This window comes from Solanum tuberosum, unplaced genomic scaffold (assembly GCF_000226075.1).
Source record: "Solanum tuberosum cultivar DM 1-3 516 R44 unplaced genomic scaffold, SolTub_3.0 scf00030, whole genome shotgun sequence".
NCBI lineage: Eukaryota > Viridiplantae > Streptophyta > Magnoliopsida > Solanales > Solanaceae > Solanum > Solanum tuberosum.
This window is the reverse complement of record NW_006238956.1, coordinates 1,110,760-1,130,601: the sequence shown is the minus strand read 5'-3', so window position 1 is coordinate 1,130,601 and position 19,842 is coordinate 1,110,760. Positions and strand designations below refer to the sequence as shown.

The window sequence follows — 19,842 nt, the reverse complement described above, 5'->3', positions numbered from 1 at the left end:
AAATGTCACTATTTTAGTGACATTTTTTCTAAATGTCACTAAAATTAATGACATTTTGCAGTAAATGTCATAATATATTTGACATTTATATTAAATGTCATTATTTAAGTGATGTTTTTTCTAAATGTCACTAAAACCAATGACATTTTGTAATAAATGTCATATTATATTCGACATTTTGCAGTAAATGTCAGAATATATTCAACATTTATATTAAATATCACTATTTAAGTGATATTTTTTCTAAATGTCACTAAAACCAATGACATTTTGTAATAAATGTCATATTATATTCGACATTTTGCAGTAAATGTCAGAATATATTCAACATTTATATTAAATATCACTATTTAAGTGATATTTTTTCTAAATGTCACTAAAACCAATGACATTTTGTAATAAATGTCATATTATATTCGACATTTTGCAGTAAATGTCAGAATATATTCAACATTTATATTAAATATCACTATCATTTTCCAACATTCATTTCAAATGTCACCAAATTAATGTCGTCGTATGTACATTTTCTTGTAGTGCCCTTTTCTTGGAAGAAACTTGATGCAATTGTAACCCTCTCCTCATTCATTCACCCATAACCCTCATGAAATGTGGTTTTTTGAATAGCCAACTTAGGCCAAAAGCCTAAGTTGGAGGTGTGGTGAAAAGAGAAGGTAAATCAAGAAGTGCAAAAAAGTCTCCCTTGATTCATGGTTTTGAGAAAGCTGAAACCCCTCCATACAAAAAAAAAAGAGAAATTAAAAATGAAAAAACAAAAGTTGAGAAATAAAGTGTGAAAGTTGCAAAAGAAATGGGGTGTCCAATATTCCATGGAAAATGAATAATAGGGTGAATTTTAAGCATTGGTGTGAATGTGGAAGAAAAGCATAGAAAGTGATGTGCATACCACATTTCATGAGGAAAGTAGCCATTGAGCCTAAATGACCATACATTTACCTCAGCCCCGTTACAAGCCTTGAAAAGACCTTTTTGATCGTGAGTGAGCGGAAACAAATGTTGGTTGAAAATAAGGGCAAACCTATGGGTGAAGTCATGCATGTTTTCATCTTTGTGAGTGTGAGAGTTGTATGTGATTCCGAAGCTTTAAATTGTTGAAGAATAGTGTGTGAATATGAAATCATTCTTTGTGTGAGGGAATTTGAGTACCTTTGTTGAGCTTGAACTTGCATTTGAAGCAAGTATTATGAACTTAAGAATATTTGGTAATAGTGAGTCACAACTTGAATCTTTCAGTGCACAATTGATCCTTGCATTAGTAAGTGGAGTCTTGTTATGTGCATTCATGATTGAGTCTTGGATAGCACTATTTGAGACATCCTTTTTGAACTGTTGAACTTGCATTTTACTTGAGGACAAGCAAAAGTTTAAGTGGGCGGTGTTGATGAGTCCAAGATTTGGACTAATTTAGAGCTTTATTTACAATGATTTAGTGTCCTCAAATGCTTATTTTGTGCCAATAACTGATGTAAAACCCTTGATTTTCAGATATATGGATTGAGGAACAAAGCTAGAATAGAAATGGGCAACAAAGACAACACGAGCGAAAAAAGAGAAGGGAAAAACAAGCAGATGATCGCCGATGTCACTCGGTGACTCGCCAAATTGCCCTTCTACCGCCTAATGTTACAGAAAGCTGACGGTGAATTAGGAATAACTTCGGCGAGCAGTTGTTCCACTCGGCGTGATGTCGATCGCATCGGCGATGGAATACCAGGTTGCTGAAAGTACTGATGCAGACCCAGATAATGACAGATGGGCGAGTCAAAGGACAGAAGGGCGCATCGCGGAATGAAACGGCGATCCTGAGTTGGCTCGCCTAAAATTACAGTGGTCGAATGAAGAAGATGTGAAGCAGGAAGGCTAGACGAAAGGACACTCGATGAGTCGCCAAACAGTCGGCGAAGCCCAACTTTCCTCTCCGAGTGGCCTCAACAAGCCACACCAGATTTTGTATAAATTGATTTATGCATGAGAGAGAAAGCATTGAGAACTCAGAACGAACAAAAGATAGAGAGCAAAAACACTGTTATTGTCATGGGAATTGATTTTTAACAAGATTCTTCATTTGGGTTTTGTAATACACAATAATTTATTGAACTTTGACTTCCGAATTTCATCTACCCAGCTATGGAAAACATTGCAGGTATTCAATTTCATCTTTTTATTATGATTAGCTAAAACCCTAACCTTGGGGAGTGACAATGTGACCAATTGTTGCATTTGATTAAGTGGCTGTCATTAATTAGCAAATTTTGATGTTAAATTGAAATAGGTCTGAGTTATTATCGTGTTTTAACTTCATTATTGCATATTTAGTGCAATATAGTTCAGAGTTTTGTGCTTGCTCGAGAGATAAGCACAGAACCAATGTGGTAATTTGACATCCTTAGTAGTGGGTCATTACGATTTTAGCTTGAGAAAGTGAAATTTGGGATTCAGCCGTTGTGTCTAACTCGAAAGAGTAGACTTGATGAGGAAGTGGGCTGGGCTTCTTATGGCTAGTGTTGAAGTTTGAGAGAATTCAACTAAAATAAGACAATTGTTCGAGAGAAAATTGCTTTACATATAGTCCATTCTACCCACAACAAATTAACATTGTCGGTAATGATGTTCACCAATTAAGTTGAATTCAATAGTTGGTTTGTCAATCCCTCTAAGTGTTCTCTCATTATTTGATCGTTCCGTGTTGATTGTTGAAGTGGGTTAGTAAATACAACCTGGAATTTGAATCCTAAACTTTTAAGTGTGGTATTTGTTCAGCTGAAAGGGTCATTGTCATACTTTCATAATCGAAATCAAAAGAAGGCTACTCTTTGTGGGATCGACCCCAACTCATATAGTTGGGTTTATACTGATTTACGACCGTTGACACTTAGAATTGGATGAAGTGTCTTTGAAATGTTAATCAAGCAACCTCAACAATTAATTAAAAGTAATCAAATAGTACAACGATATTTGGGGAATTGACCGACCAATTGCTAAACTAAACTCAATGGGTGTTAACTGATAACCAATAGCCAAGAGTACTAACTCTTCGTGAGTAAGATGAACTTTAGATGAGGTACTTTTCTCTCGAACAACTACCTCATGTCAATTGAGTTCTCTTGAACCTCAATGTGCTAAATAAGAGACCAGCCCACAACCTCACTACATCTACTCTTTCGAGCTGAATACATAGAATGAATCTTGGGATTCACTCTCTCGAGTTGAACCCACCATGACCCAATGACTACGAGTACCAACTTATCACCTTGGTTTTACACTTATTTCTCAAGAAAGCATAATACACTAAATCATACTGAAATAGCATACAACAGATCAGTTAAACCACAACAATAAGTCAGACCCACTTCGAATTAGCACTAAAATTGATAATAACTAACACCTATTAAGCCAAATTCAGCAATTAATCACATTGTCAAACCCTCAAGATTGGGGTTTTAGCTAATCACCATAAAAGAAGAAATTTAGTACCTAATAAATGTTTTATAGCTGGGTATTTATTTTTGAAGTTCTAAGATGAATAAATCTTTATCTATTACAACACCCAATTGAAATCTCTAACCAAAATTGCTAAAAATCAACAATAATAGTGTTTTTGTTCTCTCTATTTCATTCCACAATGACTGGCTTATTTCTCTCTCTTCCAAAAATCAATTTATACTAATATGAGAATTGGCTTTTTGGGGCTGATCGGCGAGGAAAGTCGGGCTTCGCCGACCAGTTGGCGACTCGTCGATCGTTCTTGTCCATCACCTTCTTTCTTCACGTTTTCATCCATCATGCACTGTAACTTTAGGCGGTCTGGATCGGGATCTCCGATCGCTTCCGCGATCTGACCATTAGTTATTTGGGTAGCCAATTTAATTTCATCTTGGTCTCTTTCAGTGCGTTTGGCGGTACAATCTTGTTTCGCCGATGTAGAACACAATTCTCCCAAATTTCTCTCGTTTCAGGCACAGTGTACTGTAAAGTTAGGCGGTCTAAGGGTAATTCAGAGATTCGCCGAGTGCTCTTGGCGATCGCCACACTTGCCTTTCTCCCGTTCTTCAGCTTGTTTTGTTTCTTATTGCCTGTTAGTGTTCTTGCTTTGCTCCTCTATCCACATACCTAAAATTCAAGGTTTACACATCAGTTCATAGTATAAATTATGTTTGAGGACACTAAATTCATCAAGACAAAGCTCTAAATGAGTCCAAATTTCAGACTCATCAGTCCACGCCCCATGGGTGGTGGTCGTAGGTCAAGCCCTAAAAATCAACTCTTTGAACCCCAACCCACTCTTCACCAGCACGGGCCATGGGTCCAACCATGGTCCGTCAGTGAGGGTCATGGATAGTGGCTGGGAGCTGGTTTTGAGGGTTAAGTTTAGGGGCACGTAGGGGTTTTCCGATTTTAATTAATATTAAGTGTTGTCATTTTACCCTAATTTAGACCACTAAATTAAGTCATTCAGCTCATTATTTCTAAAATCCAAAACTATTCCCAAAACATCATCCTCTCCAAATACTCTCTCTCTAGAACTTCAAGGAAGAAGAAGAAGGAAGTTAGAGCTAGGGTTCAAGGAGAAAGGTTTTCTACTAAAATTCATTGGGTTCATTGCTAAGGTATGGTAGCTCTTCATCCATGGATAGAATTCGTCCATGGAGCCCCTTCAAAATCCCAATTTCAAAGATAGAAATCCCCTAAAAGCTAGGGTTTAATTCCAAAGTCATGGGTTCCTTTCAAAAATGATTCTAATGCTTGAATTACTTTATATTATGATTGAATTGATTATTTATTATTGTTTTTATGTTGAAATCACCAAGAACCCATGAAATCTCCATATTCCTAAATTATGATCTTGTGATGTGGGTGTGTTGATGAAAGAGAATATTGTGAGATTATGCTTGTAGTAATTGGGTTACTTGAATTATGTTAATATTCATGTCTAATTTAGTTAATTCTAGATGTGTTGATTCGATATGAGCTTTGATCCTTGAAAGTGCAAATTATGATATTATGCATGTTTTATGAAGTCTTTGTATATGCTTTAAGAACACTTTGAGAGTGAAGTGTCTATGATTATGATCTAGTTGTTGTGTTATTGCAAGGTTATTCTCATATACACACTTATGCATGAATATGATATAATGCGAATGGTTTTCTCACAATATGAAGATTCTAAGGTTGAAAGGCTTTCTCACCTATTGAATCTATATGTAGACATGGATGGTCTAAGGTTATTCTCATGCATGATCTAATGAGATATCTTAATGAATCAAGTTATGACTTAATATGTATTCCGTGGGAAGTAATGCTTAGCACCGAGTGGTTATTGAATATGAGATGGAAGATTTTATACTAGTTGAGTCTGGCTTCCCAACGGGACCTTTTACACTAGTTGAGTCCGGGTTCCCAAAGTATGTCTCATGAGATAGAGACCTTCTACCCTAGTTGAGTCCGGGTTTCTAGTAGCAATCTTCTTATCCCATAAATTATGTGCCCCCATAGGTTATTTAGCTAGTGGATCCACATAAGCTAAGAGTGTGGTTCTACCTTAGGCAAGTAGGACAACCCTTTTTCGGTGTGGGTAACACCGGGGGTCCATGTATAGCTCACATGGTGTCATGTCGGTTAAGGATTATTCCCACAACAACAAGAATAAGAATATGAGTTATGAACTATGGTTACTCAAGAAGCTTTACTTAGAATGGGTGAGATTTATGGGGTCTTCTTCATGCATTGCACAAGTATGCTTTGAGCTTATTTATGAAGTGTTTCTCTGATGATATGATGATCAATGTATTGACTATGTTTATGACTTATGCTCTTCCACTACCTTCATAAAGATGTTTTAACTTAGTAAATTGCATGCATTCAAATGAAATGTCCCTTTTAGCATGTTTTCAATGTTTTTATGCATGGTTATCATACTTAGTGCATTTTTGTACTAACGCCTACTTTTCCTACATTTTTCCCCAAGTGTAGGGTCCGGCTCTCGAGGTGATCATTCTAGTGGCTAAAGCTTGGACATTGCTATCTTCCGAGCTTTTTGGTGAGTCTTCATGGTTTGAGGACGACTTTTTCTCATGATGTATTTTCCTTTATTGTATTTCCTTTTCGGATGTGTTGTAAGGGCTAGGCCCTTTCTCTTTTAGAATATTGTAATAGATGGCTATATTGAGACAAGTCTATACTTCCGCTTCCCTTTATGAAAATTTTAAGACTTGAAATGTGTTTCTCTTTATTGTTCTATTCTTATGTTATGATATTCGAAGTGGCTTACATGTAGCCTTTTTGGGTTCTATGTGCCTTGTTACTTCTAGGGGGTACCCCTAAGTCGTGACATCTATAAGGATATATCTAACCCCTAGAGTTTCCCTCATATGACATCATACCCAACTATATTAATTCAACCTTAATATAATAAGATAGGCATGGGTGCATGTAATTTCATCATAAATGCATGAAATTCTATCAATTCAATCATAAACAATCATAATCCACTCAATTGGATCAACATTCATCATAACCCACAACAATGGAAGAAACCCTAACTAAATTGGGGAAATTCTTCTTCAATTTGTGGAATTCTAGGGGAATCCATGGGAGGAAGGATCCCATGGATGAAAAGCCATCATACCATAGTCACAGTGCCCACAAAAGCTTGAAGATTGGAAGACTTGATCTTGATCTAGCTTCAATCTCCTTCTTCTTCTTCTATCTTCTAGAGAGAATTTTTTAGGGAAGTTTTGGGTTATATTTTGAGATTTTAGAGAATGACTTAATTGGAGGATTTTGGGGATTAAAAATACTTATATAGGTGGTCTAGGTTTAGGAAAAACGACACCATTTCAATTAAATTAAAATCGGAAAAGACCCTTAAGTTCCTAAAATAATTTCCCTGACATGACCCACGAGACCATGAACTAATGGTCCATCCTGGTCAATCGTAGATCATGGTTAGAGACTTTTGGCCAATCCACGACCGCCCCATCCACGGACCGTGGACCCACCCACGGGGCGTGGTCTTGTCCATGGTTCACTGCCTCAGGCAGTTTTCCCTAGGGCTTTCTTATAGGCTCTAGGTTAGTCCTTGTGAGGTGGTACCTTGGAGTCCTACCGTGCTAAACCCTTTATTTAGGTTCGGGGTGTTACAATATCTCCCCCTTGGGATCATTCGTCTAGAATGAGATCCTAAGCACGTTTCTAGACCCAAGACCCAAGAATAGCAGCTCATCATGCATTCAACCTATCCAGATGCACACAACTAAGGAGGAAACATCAACTCCTAGTTAAATTTATTCAATGCACCTTAAGGAAGTAGCAACTACATCTAACAACCCATTATGCATGAAATTTCCACGTTTCTTACTTCAACGAGGAACTTTCCATCTCCAAACTTTAAAAGCAGGCCCAACACATTCTCATGGAGCTCATATGCAATTCAATATCAAAAGCGCAAATTTGGGGATGGGATCTCACTCCAAGTCAAGGCATGTTCTACGACTCATCTCATGAAGTCTATAAGAACCTCATACTCAATACTCAACAACATGAGGAAAATAATTCACATAAGTCATTTCTTTCACAACTTAAGTAATTCATGAACATGCATAATCATAAGGAAATCATGGAAACACATAAAACACACATGACTTCAAACATTACCAAACCAAGAGGAACTCATTACCTCAAGCTAGAATAGGAGGAAAAATATGAGGATATCGAGACTTCATATCGTCCTCGGCCTCCCAAGTAGCACCCTCAACTAAGTAGTTTCTCCACAAAACCTTCACGAAAGCTATTTCCTTGTTCCTCAATCTCTTAACTTGCCGGTATAGAATCTCAACCGGAACTTCTTCATAAGAGAGATTTCATCAACTCCCAACCCTTCAAGGGAAACTATAGATGTTAGATCTCCAAAAGACTTCTTAAGCATAGAGAAATGAAAAATGGAATGCATCGATGCCAACTCATTTGGAAAATCAAGTTCATACGCAATCTTACCAACACGTCTCAAGATTTGATACAGGCCCACGTATCGGGGACTATGCTTCCCCTTCTTGCCAAATCTCATCACACCCTTCATGGGTGAGATTTTCAAATAGACACAATCATTAACCTCAAACTCAAAGTCTCTCCTTCTAACATCAGCATAGGACTTTTGTCGGCTTTGGACGGTTCCCAACCTCTCTCTAATGAGCCAGACTTTCTCCATAGCCTCTTGAACTGATTCAGGTCCAATCAAAGCAATTTTACCCACTTCAAACCACCCTATAGGAGATCTACACATCTTACCATAAAGAGCTTCAAAGGGGACCATACTAATACTAGAATGGTAGCTATTATTAGCGAACTATATCAATGGCAAGTGATCATCCCAACTTCCCTTGAAATCAATGACACATGCTCTCAACATATCCCCTAAAGTTTGGATCATTCGCTCAGCTTGCCCATCGGTTTGTGGGTGAAAAATTGTGCTTAGCTTAACCTTAGTGTCAAGACCCTTTTGGAAGGATTTCCAAAACTGAGAAGTAAACTGAGTACCTCTATCGCAGATAATAGACAAGGGCACACCATTTCTGTTTTCAAATAAAAGAGTTGTGTTTAGAAGAGGACTCCCTTCAGACAATCAGATTTAAGTGACGTGACATATGGGCTCTATAGAGTAGGCTTTAACTAAATTCATATTTATTGAATTTAAATAATTAACACAATTATATTTATCCATTATATTTATTTTGACTAATATATTCATGAATTTAAAATCATTTTGTAAATTAATTTTTAATAAAGTTTAAATGATTACAATGGAACTTGATCCCATGTGTTAATGGTGCTCTTGTATGAGAAAAGGGTAGCTAGAAAAAGTACTCTGCAAACCCTGCCATTTGTAGAAGGTGGTGCACGTCTGGTGCAGAGTGGCAAGGTCATCAGCCAATAGCATTGCTTCTAGGATTTTGTGTCCACCATATATAAGCTTCATATCAATGGACATAGACTAGTTTTGCAATTCTGAATGTTTGGAAAGAGCAAAAGCCATTCTCTAGAAATATTCTCCTCAAGAACAACAAGGGACCTGATAGAGTTTTCATTGTTCTTAGTTGTTGTAGGTTTATATTTCTATGCTTATTCTTGTAAATCTATTCCTATGTTATAAAGGAATCAGATAAATTTGTGTCTTCAACATTGATTCTGGGTTATAGCTAAAGTTAGCTATGGTGAGTTAGTGAAGTCTAAATCGATTAGTGCTAGTTGATTTAGTGGGCAATAGAGTTGTTGCTTTGAAGCTTGTTCATAACAAAGTTGTTACAGTGAGGGGAAAGGGATTGAGAGTTAAATTCCTAGATTGCAAGTGTTTGTAATCTAAATCCTTGCTCCATTTGAGTGAAATGGAGTTGAGTTGAAATCTTGTGAGACAGGTCGTGGTTTTCTCCCCCTTGAGCAAGGGGGTTTCCATGTAAACTGCTTGTGTCATTTATTTTAACGCATTTATCTCAGTTACTGTTCTTGTTGAGTCAAGGGACCTGGTCCGTTGATGTATAGTGGACGCATACATTCGAACAATTGGTATCAGAGCCTGTGCTCTCTAACTTATTTACACCAAGAGAGAATCCTGTGGAAGAATGTTGCTCCACTAAATTTAGAGGAAGGACAATAATCAACTAGGCCACCTCGTTTCAATGGTCAGTTCTACAGTTGGTGGAAAACTAGAATGCATGATTTTCTTATGGCTAAAAATAGTGAGCTATGTGATGTTGTACTTGATGATCCCTATGTTCCTACAACTGAATTGAAGGAAGGAAACATTACCAGAGTTATTCCCAAAACTCGACAACAATACACTAAGGCTAATAGAAAGAAGATTGAGAAAAACTACAATGCAAAGAAATTGTTGGCGTGTGGCATAGGAGCTGAGGAATACAATCAATTTTCCGCATGTGAATGAGCTAAAGAAACCTGGGACTATCTCAGAACTGCTCATGAAGGGACTGAGCAAATGGAGGAATCAAAGGTGGACATGCTTACTACTCAGTATGAAAACTTCACCATGAAGAAGGGAGAAACTACTCACTAGATTCTCGTCTATCACAAATGAGCTATATTGCTTGGAAGAATCCATTCATCCAAGTAAACAAGTCAGGAAGATACTAAGAATTCTTTCTAAGTAGTGGGCAAGTAAAGTTGATTCTATTATTGAAGCTAAGGACCTAAAAGTGCTGACAATGGATGCTTTGATTGAAAATCTTCAAACTCACGAGATGAACAAAAATCAGGAAACTTTAAAGAAGGAGGTAAAGAGGAACAAGTCACTAACACTCAAAGTGACATCAAGTGAAGTGTCTGAAGAAGATGAAGACATGGCATATCTCACTAGAAGATTTCAAAAAATCGTGAGAAAACATGGAGGGTTCAGGAAGACAGGAAGCTCCAGCAGGGTTGCTAATGTAAATGATTTGTGCCACAAGTGTGGAAAACCAGGACATTTTATCAGAGATTGCCCTATGCACAAACTTAAATATAAAGACTATTTCAAGGCTGGAGGAGACAAAGACAAGAGAAGGGACCTGGTCCTGATAAGAGATGAAGAAAAGTTGTTGTTGACTATGTTGTGAAGAAGGCCCTTGCAGCATGGGGGAACTCTTCAAGTGACTCAGAAGAGTCCGAACATCTTTAAGATGCCTCCATGCTTGCAGTGAAACATGATAAGGATGTGTTTGATGCAATGTTTGCTTTCATGGCAAAATCTGATGATGAAGAAGTTGAAGAACATGTAACTCTTTCTGATTTGAAACAGAACTTGCATGTTTATTCTATTAAAAGGCTGAGGAGCCTAGCAACTGTTTTGATTGACTCAATCACTAAGTTGACCTCTGAAAAGGATTTGATGAATCACTACTAAAAAAATAGCGTTTAGCGACGGATATTAGAGACGAACAATATTCCGTCACTATATAACGACGGATTTGCGACGGAATAACCATTTTGTTGCAAAATTAACAAATGATTTTTTGATTTATAATATAGCAACGGATTTGCAACGGAATATTTAATCCGTCGCTAAATATTAGCGCGAAAATTTGGCGCCCAATTTTTCCTACGGATTTAGTTACAAAGTAGTGGACAAATTTAATTAATATTGGGCGACGGAATTAGTGACGGAAAAAAGGTTGCTAAACTATTAAATATATTTTTATAAAAAATATATTATATAGTGACAAAAATATCCGTCAATATATATATTTATTTAAAAGCAACGGATATTAGAATCCGTCACTAATTCCGTTGAAAGTCACTCCAATTTCAGATTTCAAGCCAACCCCCATCTTTTAATCCTGACCGTTGATCTCATCCTTTCAATCTTAGCCTCTCATTTCAAATTAATCCTAGGGTCAAGATCTAACTCCCTAGCTTTCCTATTTTTATCTACCAAAAGACCCAAACCTAAATTTCTCATTTTTCTTTTCTCTAGATCCGCCGCACCCCACCCTCTTCTGTTCCTCCTCATCTCTTCTCTGTCTTCCATCTCCGGCGAGGCAGCCACCCATCTCTGTCCACCATCTCCAGTGAGAACAAGAGGAGACATCGCTCTCCTCTCCTCCCCTCCCCTCTTCCTCTTCTCTCCCGTTGCCCTTCTTTGTCCCCTTTATGCCAGCAGCAGCAGCGAGACTGCTGCTCTTCCTCTCCTCTCCAGCGTTGCTTCTCCGGTGAACAGCAGCTCCGACCGGTGAGCCACCAAGAATCATCGACTCCGAACAGCAGCAGCCGGCGATAACTATCAGCAGTAGCCGCGAGAGCAGCAGACAGTGAACCACCAACAGTCACGTTTTAATCTTATGGTAACTTCCATTTACCCCTGCAACACTAGCATTTTAATTACGTCTTGTTACATAATAAATGGTCATCTTTGTATCTAAAAAAGTTTGTTTAGGTAAAAGATAGTTGATTGTTGACATGACTAAATACACAGCACAATACTTCAAAGTTCAACGTGTTCTATTTGGGACCATACATACAATGGAGTTGTTATATGTTTTTTTCAATCATTCTTCCTCCACCTCAACCCACAGAAATTATTGGCTATGTGTCCTTTATAAATGGTATTTTTTTCAATTTTGAATATCGAAGTATTAATTATGTGTTAGCCTAAATCTTCTATATGGATTAAGTCATAGTATAATCATAAATACGTATTCTTCCTCCAATTGATTTTTAAGATGGTATGCAGTACTCTTTCCATTTCTTTTCTTTTGTTCAAAAAGGTTAATACCCACATCAGTGATGTTTACATGAACTCGGATTCTACTAATTTGTGAGTGTTAAGTGATAAATGAAGGTATAAATATGTATTAATTAAAGTATAAATTACAAAAATCTCATAGTGTTAAGAGTTATTGGTAATGAACAATTATATATCATTGTAAGTCACTTATAAAGACAGTGATATATATGTTTGAGTCCAGTGATATAGAATGATTAGGGTAATGACAACCAATACAATAGCTTGTTGTTGTAAAAAAAATTCAAAAAGCTGGTAGGTATGTTTAACTTGTTCCGGACTTGGTTTCCAGTGTTCATTTGTAGCAAGTATGTTATTATGTAGATCATTTGCTCAATTATCATAAACTGAGATAAGTTGATCACATCTTGACTGTGCTTGATTGTGTGATGACTATGTGTAAACTTCATCTTTTTTAGGCATAGAATTGAGTTACATGTGAAGTTGCATTTGAAATAGTAAAAGTTACAGATATTAATCTTAGGAAGTTTATAGCCTCCAATCTCCACTTCGGCTGATGTTTCTCTGGCAACTAAGGCCGAGACAATGTAAAATTTCATTGCTTCTTTGATTACCTAAAATGTATAAACAGTTACAAGAAGAATGAGAATGGTTTAATCAACTAGTTCTCATTATCTCTTCTCTTTTTTTCTACTTGTAGTGTATACGAACTTCTTGTAAATATAAAATAATAACATTTACCTTATCGAGGTACGAGAATTTCTGCTGAAGATCATCGGCAGTAGGTATGTGATCATCAAGGCCAAAAGCTATCTCAACAAGCAACTTCTGCTCAACTTCTGGATGGCAAGCAACCAGACAAATGATAGAAGAGAAAGTAAAAGATGTTGTTGCAGAACCCGCCAGCAAGTTCTCATAAGTTACAACATCGATATAATCTGAGGTGAAAACATTCTTAGCTAACTTCTTTGACTCCATTGTCTGCATTATAAGCAACAAAAAGTTTTTCGAGCTACTTTCTTTTTCCTCCGTCCTCTTTGCCACTATCTCATCCAGCCTACTGCTTAAATTCTTGTATGTTCTTTCCATCTTTCAGTCCATAGTACCCAGGATTCTTTCGAGAACTTGATGAAGACTCATCTTGTCTGATATTGGTTTAGAAAGTCAAAAATCCACACCAAAAGAAGCTTGTCCAATTACATATGTTGCTAACTTGAGAGAGAGATCAGAGCATGTGAGATCTCCCTCAGAATCATGATTTTTAGTCGCAGACTCGATATACGATTGCATGATTGACACTAACTTAGCAAGATAAGATGGTTGGTAGACAGATAGAATAGTATTTCTCATTGTTGACCATCTTGAGTCCTTGTATAATTAACACAACATTAGCCTTCTTCTAGTTAAAGGAATCAACTTTAGCTTTTTTACCTAGTACAAACCAAGCCTTTCTGATGAAGAGGGGATGCTGCAATAGGAGATGGAATGCTTCTATTTGGTATGTCCTTGAATTTATATTTAACTTGCTTTTAGTTTACACTTGTTGCAATGAATTTACATGTGAACAACTGAATTATTGCTTTCAATCATTCTGGTTCATATTGAGTTGAACAACTTCCTCTTCAATACTAGATGTGTTATTTATTCTGTAGGGTTGACGGAAATTTATTTGACAAAAAAAATGGATAATATTTAATGGTAAACATTCATCTTTCGGGCTTGTTTAGGAAAATACTCCATGCTAGACACTTCAGTTGTTTTCTTTATTTTGAATTTATTGAGCTACTTATTTTTTTGAGATGGAACTATTGAGTTGGTTTTGCTGCACAATCATTGATACATATAAGCTTAAATGTACTGTAAGTTGGCTAAAAAAGTATAGCACATTTAATTAAGCTAAAAGGTTATGTGTGTTTCTGCATTTTCCTTCCATTATAATTTTATTCCTAATCTTTAATGTTTTCTCTTCATCTCAATTTATTACAGGGAAAATATGACGAAATATTACGGGAAAGAACAACCTCTCAATCTGATCATCAATGTGAAACATACTACAAAGTTGCCCGGGGAGAAAAGAAGAGAAGAATATAGGATCTTGGATTTGAAGCAAAAACTTACTACGGGCAGAATCTTTGTGCCTTATCATCTGTAGAATGTTTTGAACCCTCTAAATATTATTTTATATGATTTTTTGTTATTTTAGAGGTATTTAGTAATTGTTATTTAATTTATTTCAGCAGTGTATATTTAAAATAAATAAATGAAAATGATTTTACAAGAAAAATTTTAGCAACAAATTTAATGACAATTTGGTCGTTGCTATAAAAAAATGTTGGCGACGGATTAGCAACGAAATATTTAAGTGGCAAATGTGCTAGCTCAAATAACAGAATATTTTCTGACGGATTAGTGATAGAAATTTCATCGCGAATTTATTTTAAATGACGAAATTAATTATGAAATTAGCAACGAGCTATATAAGTATAACGACGAACCAGTCCGTCGCTAACAAGTGGCGACAGAAATCGTTCGTCTCTAATACGTCGCTAAACTTGCGACGGAACTCATTTTTTCGTCGCTAAGAGATTACTAACGAGCGATATAGCAACAACCAATAATTCGTCGGTAATCCGGTTTAGCGACGGAATAGCATAGATTAGTGACGGATTTCGTCAGTCGCTAAATGCTGATTTTTTTGTAGTGAATAACAGTCTAGATATTTTTCATGATGTAAAAGTAGCTTTGGTTTCTCAAATGTAAATAATGGAAGAACAAATGGTGCTCTTGTACGAGAAAGGACAGCAGGAAAAAGTACTCTGCATACCCTGTCATCTGTAGAAAGTGGTGCGCACCTGGTGCAGAGTGGTAGGGTCGTCAGCCAATAGCATTGCTTCTAGGGTTTTATGTCCATCATATATAAGCTTCATATCAATGGACATAACCTAGTTTTTGCAATTCTGAAAGTTTGGAAGAGCAAAAGTCATTCTCTAGAAATATTCTCCTCAAGAACAACAAGGGACCTGATAGAAGTGTGATTGTTCTTAGTTGTTGTTGGTTTATATTTTTGTGCTTATTCTTGTAAATCTATTCCTATGTTATAAATGAATCAGACTAGTTTGTGTCTTCAACATTGATTCTGATTTGTAGCTAAAGTTAGCTATGGTGAGTTAGTGAAGTCTAAATCGATTAGTGCTAGTTGATTTAGTGGGCAACAGAGTTGTTGCTTTGAAGTTTGTTCGTAACAAAGTTGTTACAGTGAAGGGGAAGAGATTTAGAGTTAAATTCCTAGATTGTAAGAGCTTGTAATCTGAATCTTTGTTCCGTTTGAGTGAAATGGAGTTGAGTTGAAATCCTATGAGATAGGTCGTAGTTTTATCATCCCTTGAGCAAGGGAGTTTCTACGTAAACTACTTGTGTCATTTATTTTAACGCATTTATCTAAGTTACCATTCTTGCTGAGTCAAGGGACCTGGTCCGTTGACGTATAGTGGACGCATACATTCTAACAACTCCATTTTATTATATTCCTATTTTCCTTTTTGTTGGCAGAACATCTCAAACTTCTATTAGGTTGTACTTCCTTCTTAAAAGCGTATTAATTCATTTTAGCTTTTATCATAATTATACTTTTCACTGATATTTATATATTGATTGAATTTTCAAAAGTATAGACTATTTTAACAAATCCAAGTGGTAAATTTGCTGACATTACCTCATGGTAGTTGTTTAATATTATTTTATAATAAGTTAATTGTTTAATAAATTTATAACTTTTATTATATTTATCAATGGATCGCATAACGCGCGGATATGTATAGTATAATTAAAATATAATATATTTTAAATTGTTGGTCAAAGTTGAGGGAGTATATCTTTGCCCTTTTTGGGCTTTTAATCTATCTATCTATACTACCTTAGAAGCATGAACTCCCAAACTTGAATGTTGAATTACAATAATACCCCCAATTAAAAACACTCAATTTATTTTATTTATTAATTTGATTAATTTAATTATATTGAAATTAGATACCTTTTCAAATTAAAGGATTGTGACTTTTTCAATGAGTTGTGACTTTTCCAAAGGGTTGTGACATTTTTGACGGGTTGTGACTTTTTCAATGAGTTGTTAATTTTCCAAAGGGTTGCGATTTTTTCGAAGGGTTGTGACTTTTTCTAAAGGGTTGTGCCTTTTTTGATGAGTTGTGTCTTTTTCAAAGGGTTGTTACTTTTCTGATAAGCAGTGACTTTTTCGAAAGGTTGTGCTTTCCGGATAAGACATACTTTAACACCTATTCATACTACTATTTGGTAGCTATAAAAAGAGGGGTTTTCTCACACTTTTAAACTACAATTTCTTTAAGTTTTGTACTCTTCTTCATCTTAAAAAATCTCAAGTGTTATTTGCAAAAAATGATTAAGTTCGAAATTCAACAAAATTCAAGGTACCTCATAAGAAAGAGTTGGTGAAAAAATTGTAACAAATCATTCATCAATTCACACTTGTATTTTTTCTTACCATTTGTATGAGTTAACAGTGACGAAAAGTTATGGGACAGACAATAATAATAAACAGATATGAAAAAAAGCATATGATTTGGGTAAGATATTTCTTCTTTGTTCTTTTTTCGTTTTTTATTCTTTTCCCTCGAACGAAGAAGTTTCTTCCTAATTTTGCTAAAACAATGGGTATCAACGTAGTCCATTGAATTATTAGTTTTGATGTTAAATTCACTATTTCAGAAAATAGATTTTTACTTTTACTTATAATATGGTAACATAGCCATGATAATAATTATTTTTTAATATGTACGTAAAAATGAACGGAGAAAGTAAAGTTTTGGTGGCAAGAGATTTAAATCAAACGGAACACTAGAGTGAATATAGCATGAACATATATTTTTGTCTTCCTTCTTTATTGGCTATGTATTGTTCCATAGATTATTTCTTTATGTCACAAGATACACTCTTTACTAGCTATATAAAAATAGATAAGAAAATAGTGATTGATCATAAGATAACTTTTAAATCAAATTAATGATTCTATATATAATACTTAGATTTTTTTCATCTAATATTTTTTATCATTGAAAAATTTTAATATTTTATATCATATACAACTTCTATAAGATATCAGATACTTTCATTAGACAACAATTATATTATATGTATGCGGCAGAAAAAAAGGAGAAGACTACGATTCCTCAAAAATAAGGTAGAAACTTAATGAAATGAAATATTTTTTACCATAGGTGATGTTATTCATATTTAAAATTAAATTATTCTACTGAAGTATATATAACCATCATTCATGATAACAATCAAGTACACTTTTTTTGGTAAAATTACCTCTCTATGATAGACTTACTGAAATATTAATTGAGTAATAATATTTTGCAAATGAGATGTTACATATAAAGATCAAATATTGAAATACTTATGGTAATTCTTATTAGTGTCATGCACATACTAAATTTCAAGTATGAATATTGAAGACAAAATTTCTACTTAGATGGTTTACATTATTTATGTTCATTACCTCAAGAGGAAAGACTATTGGTAACATTTTTTGAATGGATATTTTTTTTTCTATTTTGTTGGTTAGATTTTTTACAAAATTGAGTGAAGTAATAAATAATATTATTCAAGAAATGTCACTTTCTCCCATATTTAAACTTTGAATGTATTTTGAAATGTTTTAATGATATCTGGTCATTTTGATCTCAATACAAGTAACTCTGTGACAATATGTATTAAAAATTTAAAAACACTTATCCTATATTTGTTCAATTATAATTATTTACTAAAAAGCTTTTATTTAGTAATATTAATTCTATTTTACAACATCATATGTTATATATACAATACACACGTGCAACGCACGTGCCGTAAAACTAGTATAGTAAGAAAAAAAGAGAGAGAAGGACATAGGAAAAAAATATTGTATAATAAGTGGATCTAGGAGGTCCACATGTCAATCAGGAAAACCCTCATACAAATCTTTTGGATCTAGAGAGACAATTTCACATACCAACATAATTGTACTAGTGGAACGATTTTTATGGTGATTTCAATAATATTAAACTCGTGAATTTGGCACAAGTGTATAGGAATAGACATGTGATTTGAGTGTCTCAACTTTATGACGTGAAATTGGTAAGGGAAGACAAAATATGGAGAAATTTGAAGAGCTGAAAAGAGCAGTGGAGAGCGTAGAAATGGTGGATGCTCATGCACACAACATTGTGGCGCTCGACTCCAATGTCCCTTTCCTTAACTGCTTTTCTGAATCCATAGGAGGCAAAACTTTATCTGATTCTCCTAATTCCGTCGACTTCCAGGTCTATTTCTTATCCCTCTCCGCAATTTCTTAATTACCATAGCTTCATAACATTTTCTTTCATTCCCATTATTACCAAGTAGAGTAGACATTTTAATAAATAATACAGAGTATGTAAATCAAATTACTTCCATCTTCTTTGATGCAACATTAAGATTTTTTTACCAAAGTAAGTCATTATTAATATTCAATTCACCAAAATAATACATTTTTTAAAAATTTTACAAAACTAGTATAAACGTAACTTTCTCTATAACATTTTATGTTATATTTTATTCAAAAAAATTCAATAACAAAAAGACAAAATTCTGACAAAGTAAACAGTCATAAAACGTTATTTTCAGTTACGTTTTATAATTCGTCATAGTAAAACTGAAATCATTTTATACGTACTGACAATAAAACTGAAATCTCAAAATTCGTATGTCGAGTCACCAAAAGTTCTCTCTTGAATCATAATATCTTGAGCGAGTTATATACATCAGAGACTAATAGCAATTTTGTCACTTAAAAGCAAAAGAAAAAGGAAATAGTAATAAGAAACAACCAGCTTCATCTAACATGATTTTGTGAAGTACAAAAATGTGGACTAAAGAAGCTTCCTAGATGCTAAAATAAAGAAAATGAAATTTTATCATATTCACTTTCCACCAAGCTCATCAATGCATAGTTTCCATCGGTAAAGTGACTAAATTAACACTAATGAAGAAAGTCATTTTTAGAAGATAGTCAAAGAATGAGAGAAATGAACATGCCAAGAGAAAGCTCATCTTAGTATTTTGTTCTTACCATCTCCACTTTTAAGAATTTAATATTAGTATAGTATGAATTTAGTCAGGATTGCAACGAATATAACAAGTGTTTTACTTTTTAGAATCATATATATAGTGCAAGATGACAAACAACATGTATGTGCAAAATAAGTGAGGCCTAACAGTTAGTGAGTAGACCTTCTCTTTAGACTTTCCCAATTTTTAATACCGTTTACAGCTAGTAACGTCCTTCTCCCAACGTCCAACAACAAACATGGCAAACTCCGCTGCCGATAATCGATCTGCCAAAAGACCAATCTCTCGACAACCACTCCCAATCATACTTATTCTCCTGCTAACAAATATATCTCTCTGGTTTATAAGCAACCATTACTAGCAAACATAAATATTTTGTTATTTTAATTAAATAATAATTTTCTTTTATTGAATAATTATTTATTATTTAAATTGTATATTTATTATCTTTATAAGTAAATAAATATTAT

The 19,842-nt window shown here is 34.8% G+C and overlaps 2 protein-coding genes across 2 annotated transcripts in view; both read left to right on the top strand.

Annotated features, from left to right (window-relative positions):
* The first annotated feature begins 10,232 nt into the window (after positions 1-10,232).
* Positions 10,233-10,909, top strand: LOC107059643 (uncharacterized). Its single transcript, XM_015306363.1, has 2 exons — positions 10,233-10,577; positions 10,718-10,909. The coding sequence occupies exons 1-2, from the start codon at positions 10,233-10,235 to the stop codon at positions 10,907-10,909; spliced, it is 537 nt and encodes a 178-aa protein (XP_015161849.1).
* Positions 10,910-18,215: 7,306 nt separating this feature from the next.
* LOC102592743 (protein fluG-like) overlaps positions 18,216-19,842 on the top strand; it is a 41,937-nt gene continuing 40,310 nt past the window's right edge. The window contains exon 1 of the mRNA XM_015306362.1: positions 18,216-18,585. Within this exon, the coding sequence (XP_015161848.1) occupies positions 18,418-18,585 (168 nt within the window). The 5' untranslated portion in view covers positions 18,216-18,417. The remainder of the gene's footprint in view (positions 18,586-19,842) is intronic.